Here is a 15,952-nt window from a genome sequence, read left to right as displayed (position 1 = left end):
CAAACCCTAAAAAACATGTAAAGGGACATTACACTTCCCCATACAATTTGAAAAAAGGTTTTGCTCACATTTTACCCCTGTTTGAGTTGTCTTGCAAAAGACAAACCAAAATGCAAATAGAAACCAAATGCCAAGATTCTCCATGTATTTAGAAGCTTTCTGGAAAGTATTGTTGTATCTTCCCTGTAAAAACACCAAACTGTGCAGCTATGGTTTAAATTGTTTTTCGGCTTATTTTTCATACAGAGTTAGCAAATGTCTAGAAATTTAGAAAGAATGACAGGTTGCCTGGTTATTTATGAAATAAGGCATCTGTAATCTGATATATCTTTTTTAAAAACTAACTGATATGTCACCAATTACTGCGATAAAAATATTATTGAAATTTCATCTAAACTTTAACTAGCCAGTTCACTGAAGAAAGTGAATATGCCAAATCCACTGAGATGGTCTAAAACATAAATCTCGGACTGTTTATCTTTTTATTTTTCAGCTAACGCAGTTCAATATCTCCCTTGTTTGTTAGGAAGATCCCAGTTCAGGGATCCACTATAAGGGGAAGTTTTCAGTATGCACTGGTTGCTGAAAGCCAGTAGATGTCAGCAGACCAGAGGTTACACTTATCAAAGAAGAATGATTATGAATGATAAAAGGCCAATGATCACACTTCATAGTAAGATGCATGCAATCCAAACTGTGAAATTTTTCCTCTGTGCAGAAGGCACATGTTTTCAAAATTAAATTATCTGCTATAAGCAGAATCAATGTTGATGTTTTAATAGTTTATTTGAAATACAAGATGAATGTGCGAATTTCCATGGGCCCCAACTCAATCACCATTTTGTACTTATCTACAGGACGACCTCTTACACCAACTTCCACCTGCTGTTCACCGTCATAACCTTCCACTTTCCACTCTTTCTGTTTCATTGCAGATTTTTCTTGATTTGCTGACAAATTCATCTCTGTCAATTCACTTATCTGCAAGTTTGATCCATTTCCTTACATCAAATTATCATACCATGGATCTTCATCCAAGAAGGAATACTAAACTAAGTGAGATGAGCTAAGATTCAATTACCATTTTATTAGGAAACACCTTTTTCAGCTCAACTGTAGCGATATTGGAATACATAGCATCTTCTCCAGCCTGTTAATGCCAAGACGTGGTAAATGGATAGCTCTAAACATGAGCTAATCTGTCTCAAAGACAATAATAAATACACCGACTGTAAAAATAATTGTTAGCATTTATGAACCTCATAAACATGGGCCAAGCGAAGTAGCACACTTCCATCTTCGAGTTCCTGCGGAATATTAAAAATTAGATGGAGAACAAACAACTGATGTCAGGTTGATGTACAGTTTTCACTAATAGCTATTGTGAAATCATTTTACATTCAAAATGATAAATATCATAGAAATATGACAGCTGCTTATCAAATGAGTTTGGTTATAAGTTAGCTAAACTACAAGAAGTTTGATCCTGAAGGTAGCACCGTGCAATACATTTTTGGAGTACAGTAGAGCACATAATGGCACAGGAACATGTTTCAAAACTAAGCAGTATTTTCTTCGCCCAAAGCTATAAAAAGGCAATGAAATCAGCTTTTTCTAATTATTCAATCCAATAGATGGGTAATATGTGAGTGAACTTCTCAAGTTAAACTAATAATGTTGTATAGCCTTGATTGTCAAACAAGGTCAAATCATAAGTTTTGGTACTTTGAGTCTTCTTTGATTATAATAAGGTCATGATTGACCGTTCATGATGCAATGGAGTTTGTTAGGTTCATATGGTCATAGGTTGTAAAAGTTATCAAGTTGCAAGAAAAGTTGTTTAGCATTTTTTTCTTGCAACCAAATAACTAATAGGGTCACAGGAGCCTAAATTGGAGTTTTAAAAATCCATTTGATGCAAGGAAGCCTATAAAAGATCATTTTGATGTTAAAAGGTCAAGTAGGTGAGTCCGTAGGCATATTGTGAAAATGGACAAAAAGTTGTCACATTGACAAAAAAGTTGTCTTAGTACAGAAATGCGAAAAAGTGTGTATAAGTTGGACAGTTAGGAGTTGGTTTTTTTGGTTTTAAAGAGATTTTTATGCCTTAACAAAGAAGGTGAGGTCAAAATCAAGAAAAATGTCTGCATTGGTAGCAATATATCCTCAAGAAAAATAAAAAATGCATTGATTGTTTCCATGTTTTGACAGTACAGTGACTGTAGCAGCAAGATGTATGATAATGTGTGATATACGTACCCCGGGGACGTGTCCCCGGAAAAAAACCCCAAGACGGGAACGTCCTAGGGATGGGGGGACGGGTATGGGACATTCCCCTGCCATCCCCAAAAGTGCAAAAAAGAATGAGGACATTTCAGGTACTCGGGGACGCTTGGGTAAAAGAAGGGGGATGGCTTGCCATCCTTGGTACGGTTGGGGACAAGGGATGTTGCAGGTACTTGGGGAAACCTGGGTTAAAAAAGGGGGACGGCTTGCCATCCTCAGTATGGAAAGGGGACATCCAGACATCCCTCGACTGTACCGAGGTCGGTGGACTGTTCCCAATTTTTTCCATGCAAAAAATAAAGTAACCAAAAAAACATTAAAACTTTGCTTCCTACTCAGTCACCTAGGTGGGCCCCACCCCTCCAAATGCCCTAAAACTTTAAAAGGGACCACATTATGGTTGTTTTATCATTTCTTTGGTTTTGCTAGTGAAGTTGGAGTGTGTTGCAGCTGGCTGGGGTTTTCATTTTACCAAAACAGGAGGCGATTTTTTTGCTTCCAAGAGCTTGAGCAAGGGTTTGAGCTTTCATTTTTGTGCAAGGGTTCCATTTTTAAAATAGATTTGCAGCTTGAAAATTACTAATATTTAAAAATTTATTTTCATTATTTCAGCTCATATTTCCATTGCATATTTAAATCTCAAAATAAAGCATAATGAGCAGCAGTGGGAGTACTACTAGTAGTGGTGATGAGGAAGAAAATGTGGTTGGGGGTGATGCTGCTAGTAGTGGAACTAGGAAAAGAGATGATCCTAAACGTGATTTGTTTAAATGCCTTCCACCATCATGAAGGATTTTGCGACGGGTCCTTTCAATAGGAAAAAACCTCCTCTCCAATATGTCACACTTAGGCCAAAAGATAAAAAGAATTCAGGAGAGACTAGGGTGCGGGATTGTCATATTGGTCTTGATAATTTTAGGGGCAGCTATACAAGGGTGAAGTCACACTTTTTAGGTGTTGCATGCCATGGAGTCAAAGCTTGTCCAAACTTGATTGACAAACAGAGATTAGAAAGCCAAAGATAGCACTTGGCAAAATTTGACTGTGACATCACCATCTATTTAGGCACAATCATCTAGGCATATGTTATCTGCTATTGGTACTAGTAGCAACCCTACTGAGTTCAAAGGGAAGAGAAAGATGAGTAGTGCTGAGAAGGGCTCGGTGGAAAATATGTTTAATGCATAGGCAAAGGAAAAGTGTGAGACATCCATTGGTAGATTCTTTGTTGCTAATGGTATCCCATATCATGCAGCGCATTCCACTTATTTTAAACAAATGGTGAAAGATATATTGAATATGAATCCCCCATTTGTACCCCTTGGTGAACATAGTCTACGAACCACCATCCTAGATGAAGAGTACTCAAGGGTTGCTTTGTTGTTTAAAAATATGAAACGTACTTAGGTTAGGACAGACTATTCTATTATGATGGATGGGTGGATTGATGTTAGACATCGACCACTCATCAACATCATTGTCACATTACTTGCTAGCTCTTATTTTTTGAAAGCCATAGATTGCTTAGGAAAGAAGGATGCAAAATTCTAGTTCACCATTTAAACAGATGCCATAACAGAGGTTAGGTCGTCTAGTGTAGTACAGGTTATCACAGATTTTGCACCTATGTGCAAATCAACCAGTTTGATGATAGAGGGATCCTAAAGGCACATCTTTTGGACCCCTTGTTGTGTTTATGCCTTGAACAATGCATTGAAGGACATAGGGAAGATTGAATAGGTGAAATAGGCAGTGTTAGAAGCTAGAGAAGTGCAAATGTTTATATGCGACCACCACACTTGTTCTATTCAAGTCCTCTAAGAAGGAGTTCCTCAAACCAGTCGAGACAAGGTCTGTCAATTTTAATTATAATTCACTTTTAATTTACATTAAGTTTATTTATATTTATAATTGTTACAAACTTACATATGATGTTTTTAACCATTAATGTTTAACTTTATTTTAATTTATAATTGTCTCTATAGGTATTGCACATACTTCATCTTGATGGAGAGGATGATTGAGGTGTATGAGGCACTCCAATTGATGGTGGTGAATCAGAGTGGGGATGATGGTCCAATTCTAAATCCTCTAAAGGAAAAGCGGTGAAGCAAAGGATCCTTGATGAGAGTTAGTGGTCAACAATGAGGTAAGTTGCTGATTTTTATATCTAACGTTAGTCCTTTGCTTGTTGATTTTCATACTAATAGTCTTAAAAATTTTAAATTTCTAATTCTAATTTTTTTTTCGTTTTCATCTTGTAGATATTTTTTTCTGTAATAGCATCCATTGTAGATGTCATTAGATATGCTGAAACTGATGCTCCTAGTTTGGGAGAGATATATGAGATGTAAAATTCCAATTTTTGACTCAATTTAAAAATGTACATATAGGCGTCGAGGTTTCACACGAAGTCAGTTGACAGGTAAAATTATTAATGTAAAATGGTAAGATGGTTGCTAATATATTGTTATCTTGAAATCTTGGGAAGTTGGTTATTCATCTTGCAAAGTGAAATGGTGGTTAGTCGTTATGAAGGTTATGAATTATGGTAATTTTGATTATGTTGAGGATTATGATATAATTGCAAAGAATTTCCTTTCCTTGCAGGAGTATGTTGAAGGGGGGGAAAGCATTGCTAGAAAGGAATTGCGCACAAGGGCACCACCTATCACTGGGCAAATAGGTATGAGTCTTGAACCACCATGACTAAGGGTAAAGGGCTAGGCAAGCAAGAGTGTACGTTGGACCATACCATGAGCTACTTGGTCAATTTTTATAACAAGAGAAATATAAAACATTTAATATCATAAGAAGAGCTATTAACCACTCTTTTATTTTGAGATTGTGGTAGTGGTCAACATTGTAACTTTACATATAGATATATATTTGTTTTAAACCATGAGAAAGTGTACTCTTTATGTTTTGTTATGACTCCAAACGATGAGTGTTGCCACCCTTAGCAGCATAATATTTCTTTAAAAAAATTTGAATTCATATTCTTGTAATTGCAACTCGAGCTCCTTATAATTGCAATGGGAGACCATACTTCCATGCCTCGCAGTTGAGAGAACACTCTCTCACATGTTTCTTTCTCTCCATTGCATACGATTCTCTTAAACTCTTCTTTGTTCTCGACTTACTTCAGAAATATATCATCGAGACAATAATACAGTACTGAGCCGCTCGAGTGGAGCCATATCTTGCATAATGTTTGCTACCGCACAAGCATTTGGTCTTATTTTCTTCTATAACTAGGTTATGTATTTTTCCTCATATTATTTGCATTTAAAGTAATGCCCTATGATTCAAGGAAGCTTCCTTATTCAAATGCAAATGTTAGCATTGAGCACAATTAACATTTGAGAGCCTTCGGCCTACTCCCCATTTCTCATTCATATTTTGATTTGATATTTTTCATAAGCATCAACTAGTATAAATCTAGGGAAAGGAATGCCCAACCAATGAAATTATATAAAGCTATATGCTATGTAAAATTTGCGTTGAAATATCTTCTGATTTTCTTTGCAATATAATATGTATTGGTTGTAACTGAAATCAAATGGTTTCACGAACATTTCTGATTTAAAAAAATCTCCTGATTATTAGCAATCTCCTAGGGTGCACTCCAAGGCTGGCAGAGCCAAGTGTAAATGGGTGAAGAGAGAAATCTTGCAAGAGAAAAGAAAAGAAAACTATTATTCAGTGTCTTAAATATATGATCAATTAAAGAAAGAGATTGCTTAAGTCCAAGTCAGCTCATGATTGTCCAAGTATATTCAGTTGTCAAGTTGAGCTATGGGTTGATACTCTAAATACCTAGATACTCAGTGGTAGGACATGTTTTTCCCTGTGAATTTCTGAGTAGGGAGGGCCTTTCTCCAATGAGATTGTGTGGGGATAATTAAGGATCTGCAGTTGGGAGGTTAAGCCTAGACAATGCTTCTCCTCTCCATTAGATGCCAAGGCTCGTACAAGATAGAGATATGATTTGTAGTCAATATCCTCTGGTAACAAGTATTTACTTTTATGATATTTAAAATCTCAAGTTGAAGAAATGTTAAATTGATTTATATCATTGAATCAGTTATTCCCTTCAATGACATCAACTTTTCTTGTCAATGTAATTGGTAACCAATTAGATTAGTTGATCTTCCAAATGATCATGAAATGTATCTGCATGCATGAGATAGGCTTGCCAGATGGTTGTTATATCTGCCTTTCATTTATGTGAATAATGAATATGAACATATCTTTAATAATATGAGATTGCCATAAATAGTAATAGGAAAGAAAAGGATTAACACAATGCTATTTGATGCCCTAAATGGTATTTGACATTACGATACCGTGGTTTAACTATTTGTGTCCTAAGTGGTATATATGGACTAGCCTGGGTTTTGCAAATGCTATCCTGAGCAGATTTCGGTTTCCAAATTTAGGGTATGTAGAACTTAAATTCTTTATTTAAATTTATTTGATGATGCCTTTAATTGCTAGTTAAGATATTCATTTAAATTGTTTGTAAATTGTTGGGTGGATATTTTGCAACCAACAGTTTTGTGAAAATGCAGTCGCAAAATAGGATGACCAGCCACAGCGTGTGAGACAGAGTCTCTCCTACCTTAAAGGGAAGGCTCCCCCTTCTCACCGTTCCTTAGATCAACTCAACGTAAGCAAAAAGTTGAGAGATTTGAAAACATATTACGAATATTCTTTCCTCTTAATTTTCAGGAAAGAATCCACTTACTCATGGAGTGAATAATGGGAAAAATGAAATCTCTAAACTACACTTGTATCTAAAGTTGGAAACAGTGATACTAATAAACTAACACTAACTCAAAGGCTAGCTGAAAGTGCATGAGTTTGGCTCTAAGTCTTGTTTTAACCTATTCTATAAGAATAACCTCTACCATTGGGGCACAAAGACTTCCAAAACTAGGGAATTCTAACTATTTTTTGTGAATTTGAGATGGTAATACAAGCTATAGTCAAAGCTCCTAGTCTATGTATTGCCACAACCACTCCCAGTCAAAGCTTCGACTCTGATTACTTCTTAAATCACTATGCTCTACTATTGAACACACATTAAGAACACGAATTAAAGACAATATGCACAAATTACAGTCGAAGCTTCTAATTTTCTCTATCACAATTGCTTTCAGTCAAAGCTTCGAATTCAATTGCTTCTTTTATTCACTTTTCTACTGAATTCATACTACACAAGCAAAGTTATGCTTACACAAATGTGGCAGAGCTTTCTTGCATACAACAAAAGATAATTTTTACAATGAGGGGGAACTCCTTTATATAGGCAAAGGAGTTGAGAAAAATGAGGAAAAAGTGGGAGCAACTCAACCAACTTTGACTTGGTCTAACTAACAAGAGAAATTATTGGATTATATGTCATTACAAATGTAAATCGTATTACATGTAATAACACAATTTTTGCAATACATCCTCTTCAACTACAAACATGAAAGAAGAAGAAAAAAAATAGAAGAGAAGGAAACAATCCTAGGGATTGTTCTGAAGGGCCTTGTACTTAGCGATGCTATCTTGGATGATCATAGGATCGAAAGTTCTCGTATTTTGTGCAACTCTATTCACCTTGATAACCATGGTGTTGCGTCTTTTGATAGCCTTTGACTCTTTTTGATGAATTGTCCATTGTCATTTGAAAACTTGATGTGATCAAATTTTTTCTTGTTCAAGTTATCGTGAATTCTCCTTTGTAGACCAGCACAAACTAGAGTCTCTAACATTTTGAAAACCTCCTTGATGGTGTCCAAATGTAAACTTGAAACAACTTTCTATCAACACCTTTAACTTTTCTTTTTCTTTTTTTTGAAACAAAGTGCTTGCCGCTTTCCCACACGAACTTAGGTTCTCTGGCAACCATTGGGAAAATGGAGACCAAATGACTTACTGCTTCTTTGCTTTGAAACATCCCTTCTTTACTGGATGTCTTCATTTTTATAGAAATTCGGACATATCTTGACTTGCTGCAACATGAAAGTTTCAATGGGATTGAATTCGTCATTGGAAGGGCTAAAATGAGACTTAGGAAGATGGATGGCATGTAAATGTATATGGAAAAAGGATGAGATTAATGTAATCGTGGATGGAAAATGAGATTACATGTAAGTGCAGATGGAGGGTAAGATTACATGTAATCGCATGTAGAAGTGTAATTGCATATGAAAGGAATGGATGTAATGTGCCTTGTGATGATGCGAAAATGAGGCAAAGTGAGCTCTTATAGATATATTTGAGGAAAGGTGAAGTCCAAGTACATGGGAAAGCGTGCGCATGACATTTTTTGACTCTTTAAAAGTAACTTTCAGTCAAAAAGGAGTTCTCAAGATGCAATTACATGTAAGGGAATTTTCATGTAATCATGACATGCGATTGGGTGTGGAGAGTGAGATGCATGAAAATGGGAATAGAGAATGAGATTACATGTATGTGCAGATGGAGGGTGAGATACAATGTGCTATGACATGGAGAGTGGAAATACATGTAATTGCTCTTGGAATGTAATTGCATATTGAAGGAATGTATGCACTGTGCCTTGGCATGTAATGGCGGATAAGGAATGAAATGATGCAATTGCGCGAAGAGTTGGTAGGTGGAGTGAAGTGAAATGTGCTCAAGCTCTTGGGGAAAACTTGCAACTTCTTCAAAAACAAGAAAAAAAAAAAAAAAAAAAAAAGCAAACAAACAACGCAAAACAAGCACAAAAGAAGCACGTGCCTTTGATATAAGACTCAAACATGGCAACAAGCACGTTGTTTTCATGTGCAAATTCGAATTTGGAGTTTGGAAAAATCCAAAAGTATGAAAATGAGAATTTTCATTATATTTAAAGAAAAAAAGCACTTTTCATGGCATATATATGGACAAGTGTGCAACTTCAAGCTAAAATATGCATGGAAATAGCAAGATAAGCATGGATTGATGATCAAGTTTGAAAATGTCCACTCATTTGAAGATTAAAGAGCCAAAATATCAAGAATCATAAACTTTGAAGACCAATTCTCCTCCAAATCCAAATTCTCAAACAATAATTTGACTTCTTCCACACTTGCATTCAACGAATATTAATGAGCAATGAAGGGTTGATTTTGACATGAGAATGCCAAAAATGTGATCTCCAAAGGCAATAGCATGAATTAAAACTCAAAAACAACCTCCATTGATCCAAAAATATGGGCTGGAAATGCCATTTTTGAGTGTTTTTAATAAAAATGTGGTTTTTTCATGCAAAAATTTGGGCTGCTTTTACAAAAATGTGGCCAAAAAAAAAATGTATTTGAGTCATTTTTTATTTAGGAATGCAAAAATGTCTTCCCCAAATGCATATTCATGCACCCAAATGCAAAAACATGAGTTCAAAATGCATAAAAGTGGATAAAAACCTCAATTTTCTGGGCTTTTTAACAAAAACATAATTCATAAAAATGCATGAAATGGAGTTTCTTTGACATCTAAAGGAAAAAATGTGTTCCTCAATAGGATATATATGAATTGAAACCTCAAAATGACTTCTATTTGAGCCAAAAAGTGATCAAAACTGCTCCAAATCTGGGCTTTTTTTAACAAAAACATGGCTTAAAAATGCAAAAATATGAGTCATGTTTGTCTTGAATATGCAAAATCATGACCCCCAAATGCATATATATGCATTAAAATTCAAAAAACAGCCCTCTTGCTATGGATTTCAAGCCATTATATATGCAAATCTATGCATTTTTGAAATATAAAACGTGTTCTTGGAGAGGGAAAAGATGAAGTTTTTTGCCCTTCTTCAAATTCGGGTTCATCATTTGCAAATGCATGAAACATATGCAAAACACATTCTCCAAGTGCCATTACATATTTTAAAAACATGCGATTGATCTTTTCATGCAAAACACCCTCTAGAAGTGCCATTGCATATTTTAAAATCATGTTTCAAGGCAAAAATGCATTCTCCAAGTGTCTTTACATATTTTAAAAACATGCAAAACTCACTCTAGGAGGGTCTTGCACATTTTAAGTCAAAGGCATTTACATGCTTTTAGTTCAAAAACTCACTCTCTAGATACATTTGCATATTTTAAAATATGCAAGTGAGTATAAAGTTAAAATTGCACAACTTACGTGATTTAAATAAGCACATGTTTATTTAATTTTTGATGAAATATTACTTATTAGGCCATAAATAATATTTATACTATATGTTTTATCATGTAGTATGTAGATATTATTTAAAAAGTTATATTTACTAGGTTATCTCAATTTAAAACTCAAAAATTAGATTAAACTATATAGTTTATATAGTCACCTAAGTGAAAAATAAAAAAGTAACTCAACTTAAAAACATAACATAAAGTGTATTTAAGTTATATTTTTCAAAAAGTGAATGTCAACTTCAAAATATAACATGATTTTTAAAATCATGGAGTTGCACTTGGAGAGTCCACCTTTTGGGCAATTAAATGGTCATATCTTTTGATTGCCAACTCTGATTAAGCCCTAAGATAAACTGAATAAAAGGGAAAACTGAGAGCAATGACTTAAGAAAAACCAAAAGACCAAAAGCCAACAAACACACACTCAAAACAAGAAAAAGGACATTAAAGGCCTCAAAAACCATAGGATCAACAAACAAAAAAACTAGAAAGACTTGACAAAAGCCTTCAGTAAAAGGATTCATTATATCAATTGGAATTGATTGGTTGATCAATGTTATCCAATTAAATAATGAACTAACTCAAAGAAATGCAAAACTAAGTTGAAAAAGTTTCATTCTATCACCAACATTTTGCAGTGACAAAATGCTGGACAACATAATTGTTAACCTCTTTCTCATGAGCATAACTATTATAACCACCTTCACATGAATGTGAATTAGCATCTTTATTTCATTGATTTGCTAGTTGTTAGCTAAGGCTTGGAACAAGGGGTTGTTACATGGAACTATTAATAACATGTTGGGGAAGATGACGAGAATTGTTGCAGCAAAGGATCCTACATTGGGGTTTTATGAGGAGCATATTAGGCCTATTGTTACATAGAGATGGAACATGATGAATACCCCACTTCATATGGCATCCTTTGCTTTAAATCCCAAATAGTATGCACAATTGGGTGGAAGGGGCCTCCCACGTGTTGATCTTGAGGTATTGGATGGCTTCAGAAGAGGAATTGATAAGATTTATTCAGCTCAAGAGGCCTCTACTCTTTGTGCACAGTTCCTTGACTTCACCAACTTTCATGGCCCAAACTTGGGTAAGCCACAAGTGAGGTTGGATAGAGTGGTTTTGGCATAGAAAGATCCTATTGGATGGTGGACATGGGAGAGATATACTTGAGTTAAAAGCACTTGCCACTTGCCTCCTTGCACGGGTTGCTAGTTCCTCAGTTGCAGAGAAGAATTGGTCCATATATTCATTTATCTACTCCATCAAGAGAAAACAAACTTACCTCTAAATGAGCAAAGAAGCTCATGACCGTGTATCATGCTCTTTGACTTACGGATCGTCAGACTCTAGAGTATAGGCAGACACCAACTTTGCAATGGGATGTTGAGCCTGAGGATGTGGCCTAGATAGATGAGAATGAGACAGCACTAGGATTGGTTGGAATTTCATTAGATGAGACTGTGCAACCTGTGGAGGATGATAGTGAGGGCTCTGATTTTGATGCCATGGTGGCAGGGGTAAAATATGAGCAGCAATATGCTTCATTTCTCTATATTTTGTTTACTATGTTGAACTTGAACTAAGTTTCCAATTCGAAATCTGGTTTCTTCAGGTTTGTCCCTATAAGATTTTATATATATATATATATATATAATGCATGATCTATACAATATACTACATACAATTATACAAATATTGCAAAAACAAAAATAGTCTCTTAACTATATTTCACTTCTAATAGAAACGGTTAACTATTTTGTGTAGAGATTAAACAAAATTATAGGAATATGAACAAAAGACATGTAAAGAAGATGTATCTTATGATCTTATGAGGGACTAACAAGAAAATGAGGTATTTTGAAGTCCAAAATTATGAAAAATAAATTATATAAATTATATAAATTCTTTAAAATATTATTTGTATGCGCAATTACAATCAATTTAGTTTGATATGTCCAGGAATTTTCAGTAATAATATTGGCTAAGGGCTATAATATTTTAGAGAATTTTCATTTTGATTTAGTAGTTTCTTATTTATATACAATGCAAAAAAGATGCATGCTTGAGTTGCATGACAGCAATATAATTTTTACTTTATTCTTTGAATAATCTGTTCCTTTAACATGCTTGCGATTCTACAGAAAAGCAAAGCAGACTCTTTAACAATTAAATTGTAAAATATTTTTTTTCTGCTGTGCACATAATGAGCTCAAGTTCTTCAAAGTGCAGTCAAATAGCCCATTGTCATGGCTTCTCAAAAAAAACCCAAGCTATCACTAGTCAAAACATTCACTCTCAGGATGCCAGGTAATTCTTTTTAGCATAGTAGAATCATATACAACCTCATTCTTCTGCATTTGATATGTATGCATGATTTGTTTAAAATACAACATTTAATATAAAACTCTGTTCCTATTGCTTCCATCAGTCCCCAAGATGCATTTGAACTTTGCAAAAATTGCACAAAATTCATTCTAGGTGCACTTTGACTAGTCAAAATTTGTTGCAGATGATCAAAAAGTCATCTAGGGTCCCTTAGACTGAATTTTCAGTGAATTACATAGGGAAATAATGATTTAGAACAGACTTTGAAGAACTGAATTCAAATTTGAGGCGAATCAACTTTTGAATTCTGTGGTAACTAACTGGATATGGTAACTTAGAACTTGAACATAATGATGATACATTAATACTTTATCGCCCTCTAGCCTTTGGGCATATTTAGATTTCCAGATTTTTATGATATTGTTCACTCCTAAACTTAAATTTAAATATTTTTGTTCGCATATTGACAATTAAGTACTGAAATTGGATATTATTTCCTAAATGGCATTCAAATGGTGTATATTAAAGTTTTACAATGTTTAAATGACATGCTTTGTGCTTAGTTTCATATGAATGACATGTATATTTGCAAATTTTAATGAATATTTTAAAATTTCCCTATATATATATAGCTTCCCCCTCCATCCCCAAAATTGCCAAAAAAAATTGTCATCTTGTGAACCTGTCTTGCCGACCCTATCCCAGAAACTTGGGGGAACATAGTGTGTGATGCTATTTTATCTTGCAATTGTTTGTGGACATTAGAAAATTAAATCTACTATAATTTGAATCTATTCTTGTTCATTTTCATGGTATATCTTGTCAGATATGGCAATTTTATGGCGAACTGCCTGAAACCCTCATCAGGGTAAACATTGGTATAAAAAAATGGATATCTTTTATTCTAACCATTGTAATCCCCTGCAGTTTGTTTGATTGGAGGTTTATAAGGTATATTTTATGGTTTTGAAAGTTCCATACACTGAGATTAAAGTTTCCTCACCATAGCATGATGCCCTAGGGGTTGTCTCCTCAAGGAGCAGACTAGCAAGGGAAGAAGAGTGGGAGTCTTTGCAATTTGGTTATTAAATTGATCTCTGTTACCTGTCGAACACCTTGAATTATTTGTCAAGATAATTAGGGAACTCTGCAAGTCAGGATAAGTGCAATCTCAATGGGTGTGAGAATCACGTTCACTGGGAATAGTATAAATGAATTGTTCCTAGTCTAGACCAGACTGTGATCTATTTCAAGGTAAAAGTTTCTTTCATCCAACGTCATGAAACCTGCTTTACAGTCACCTAAGAGAATGTATTGAATGTTACCAAGCTTGTGTTGATCACCAAGAAAACATTCAATGTTGTATGTCAAGTGGGCAGCCTAAGAAGGTCTAATTAGGCCTAATTTACAAAGTTATGGTCCTATTTTGGAGAGTGTTGTTACAAAACAATTTTTTCCTATCTTTTGATATTTTAATCTGAATAAAAGGTGTTCAAATATGTATTTTTAGTTTAGAGGTTGAAGATTGTAAAAGGTTATAGTCAGTAAAGCCACATTGCAGGGCTACAAGAGGTGTAGTGTAGTTAATGAAGAAAAGAATACTTGTTGAAATGTCAGAATGAGACAGAGAACTGTATACGGTTGTGAATATCATGGTTACCTTGTGTAAGGTCTAATATAGTCAGATTAGTAATTGTGTTGAAGAATTCTCATGTTGGGTTATTGCCTAGAAGGTTAGAAGAGTGCCATATCGCATGTTTTACATAATCATTTCCTTGGGAGTTGGAGAACTTAGTTGGCGAGTCTCTTGCCTCTGCATCAGTATCACAGAACACCCACTCCGCATACTGTAATAGTGTACACAAAGAAGCCATGCTTACTGCATAGATTGAACCTTGAGCAAATGGAGATTTGAGTAGAGTAAATATTGATATTCTAGTTTATCTCAGACAGAATAATAAATCTTCTATGATGATTTTGTATATCTATGCATGCAAATTTATTCAAATTCTAGTATTTTGGAATCATCCTACAATGAAGTGCAATAAGTCCTAAACCAAGCAAGGAAAGGTTCATAATGACATATAGAAAAAGAGATTTCAGCACACAGCTACCTCAAGTGTGATAATTGCAATGTTGTTTGGTAAAGAATAAGTAGGATCCATTGCTGTAAATTTTGATACATGAGAAGCTGTCCAATCATCTCCCTTCTGGCAAATAGCAATATATCAGCTAGAAAATCTTGATACCTGTACTAATTGAGGTCTGTTTATTTCACACAAAGTTTTCAGAAAGGAAACAAATACCTGGTGTGTAAATGCTAAGAGAAGAGGGGAATATATTTCTTGTCCAATAGTACGACGCCACTTAGCACCATCACTAACAGCATCAATGCTGAAGTAATATTTACCTTGGATCTGAGGCAAAAAAAATGCTATTGAGGCAAACATAAAAGGTTATAGAGCAAACACAATATTATGTGTGTTACCATATATAGACACAACTTGACACAATCAAAACAGACAAAAGCTGCAGACATTTTTAATAAGATTAACATAATGTTGAAATAGAAAAATATACTTAAATCTTACAGTCCAGGAAACCTCAATGAGTAATAGATATTATATTCTTCTGATTTATTAAAACTATTCAGAAACAAGGTGATCCACCATGTCAGGGGTTATATAGAGAAATCTTGTCTGGTTCTATAACCTACCGACATTTTGAGGAACATAAAATCTGCACCTTATTTAAATGCCCCAATACAAAGAACTGTTCAAAGCACAAGTGAAATGTATTTCAATTTAATTAATTCAATCATTACAAACTCTTTTTCGAGCATCAATCAAGGAAATTATAAAATTTTCTGAAAATGTGCAAACTTCCACATTCAATCTGCTCTGCCTACATTTCCCAACAAGATTTAATTCAGATCTGTTTATTTTTAAAAGAAAAATATTGATTTATTTCATAAATAATTAGGCTGCATTAATGTATGTCTATTACAAATTTATGAACATAAATTGTACATTTTATAATTTCATTAATGCATAGCCATGAACAAATCCATAATCTACATGAAGAAACCTGGTATATGCAGTGTGCACCCATTGGCAAATGTCTTGGGAAAGAAAATTTTGTTAAGGGCGTAA

At 34.5% G+C, this 15,952-nt stretch overlaps 1 protein-coding gene across 1 annotated transcript in view; it reads right to left on the bottom strand.

Annotated features, from left to right (window-relative positions):
- Positions 1-452: 452 nt before the first annotated feature.
- The window catches only part of LOC149539220 (Glycosyl hydrolase family 38 protein), a 375,203-nt gene continuing 359,703 nt past the window's right edge, over positions 453-15,952 (bottom strand). Inside the window, exons 25-29 of the mRNA XM_089800555.1 lie at positions 15,107-15,217; positions 14,915-15,010; positions 1,260-1,307; positions 1,082-1,150; positions 453-981 (exon numbers count right to left, since the gene is read on the bottom strand). Of these exons, the coding sequence (XP_089656681.1) occupies positions 784-981; positions 1,082-1,150; positions 1,260-1,307; positions 14,915-15,010; positions 15,107-15,217 (522 nt within the window). The 3' untranslated portion in view covers positions 453-783. The remainder of the gene's footprint in view (positions 982-1,081; positions 1,151-1,259; positions 1,308-14,914; positions 15,011-15,106; positions 15,218-15,952) is intronic.

Source organism: Cupressus sempervirens, chromosome 9 (assembly GCF_028749045.1).
Source record: "Cupressus sempervirens isolate cs-2001-9-10 chromosome 9, ASM2874904v1, whole genome shotgun sequence".
In the NCBI taxonomy this organism is placed as follows: Eukaryota; Viridiplantae; Streptophyta; class Pinopsida; order Cupressales; family Cupressaceae; genus Cupressus; species Cupressus sempervirens.
Note: the sequence above shows the minus strand (reverse complement) of the source record. Positions and strands in the feature narration are given on the sequence as shown.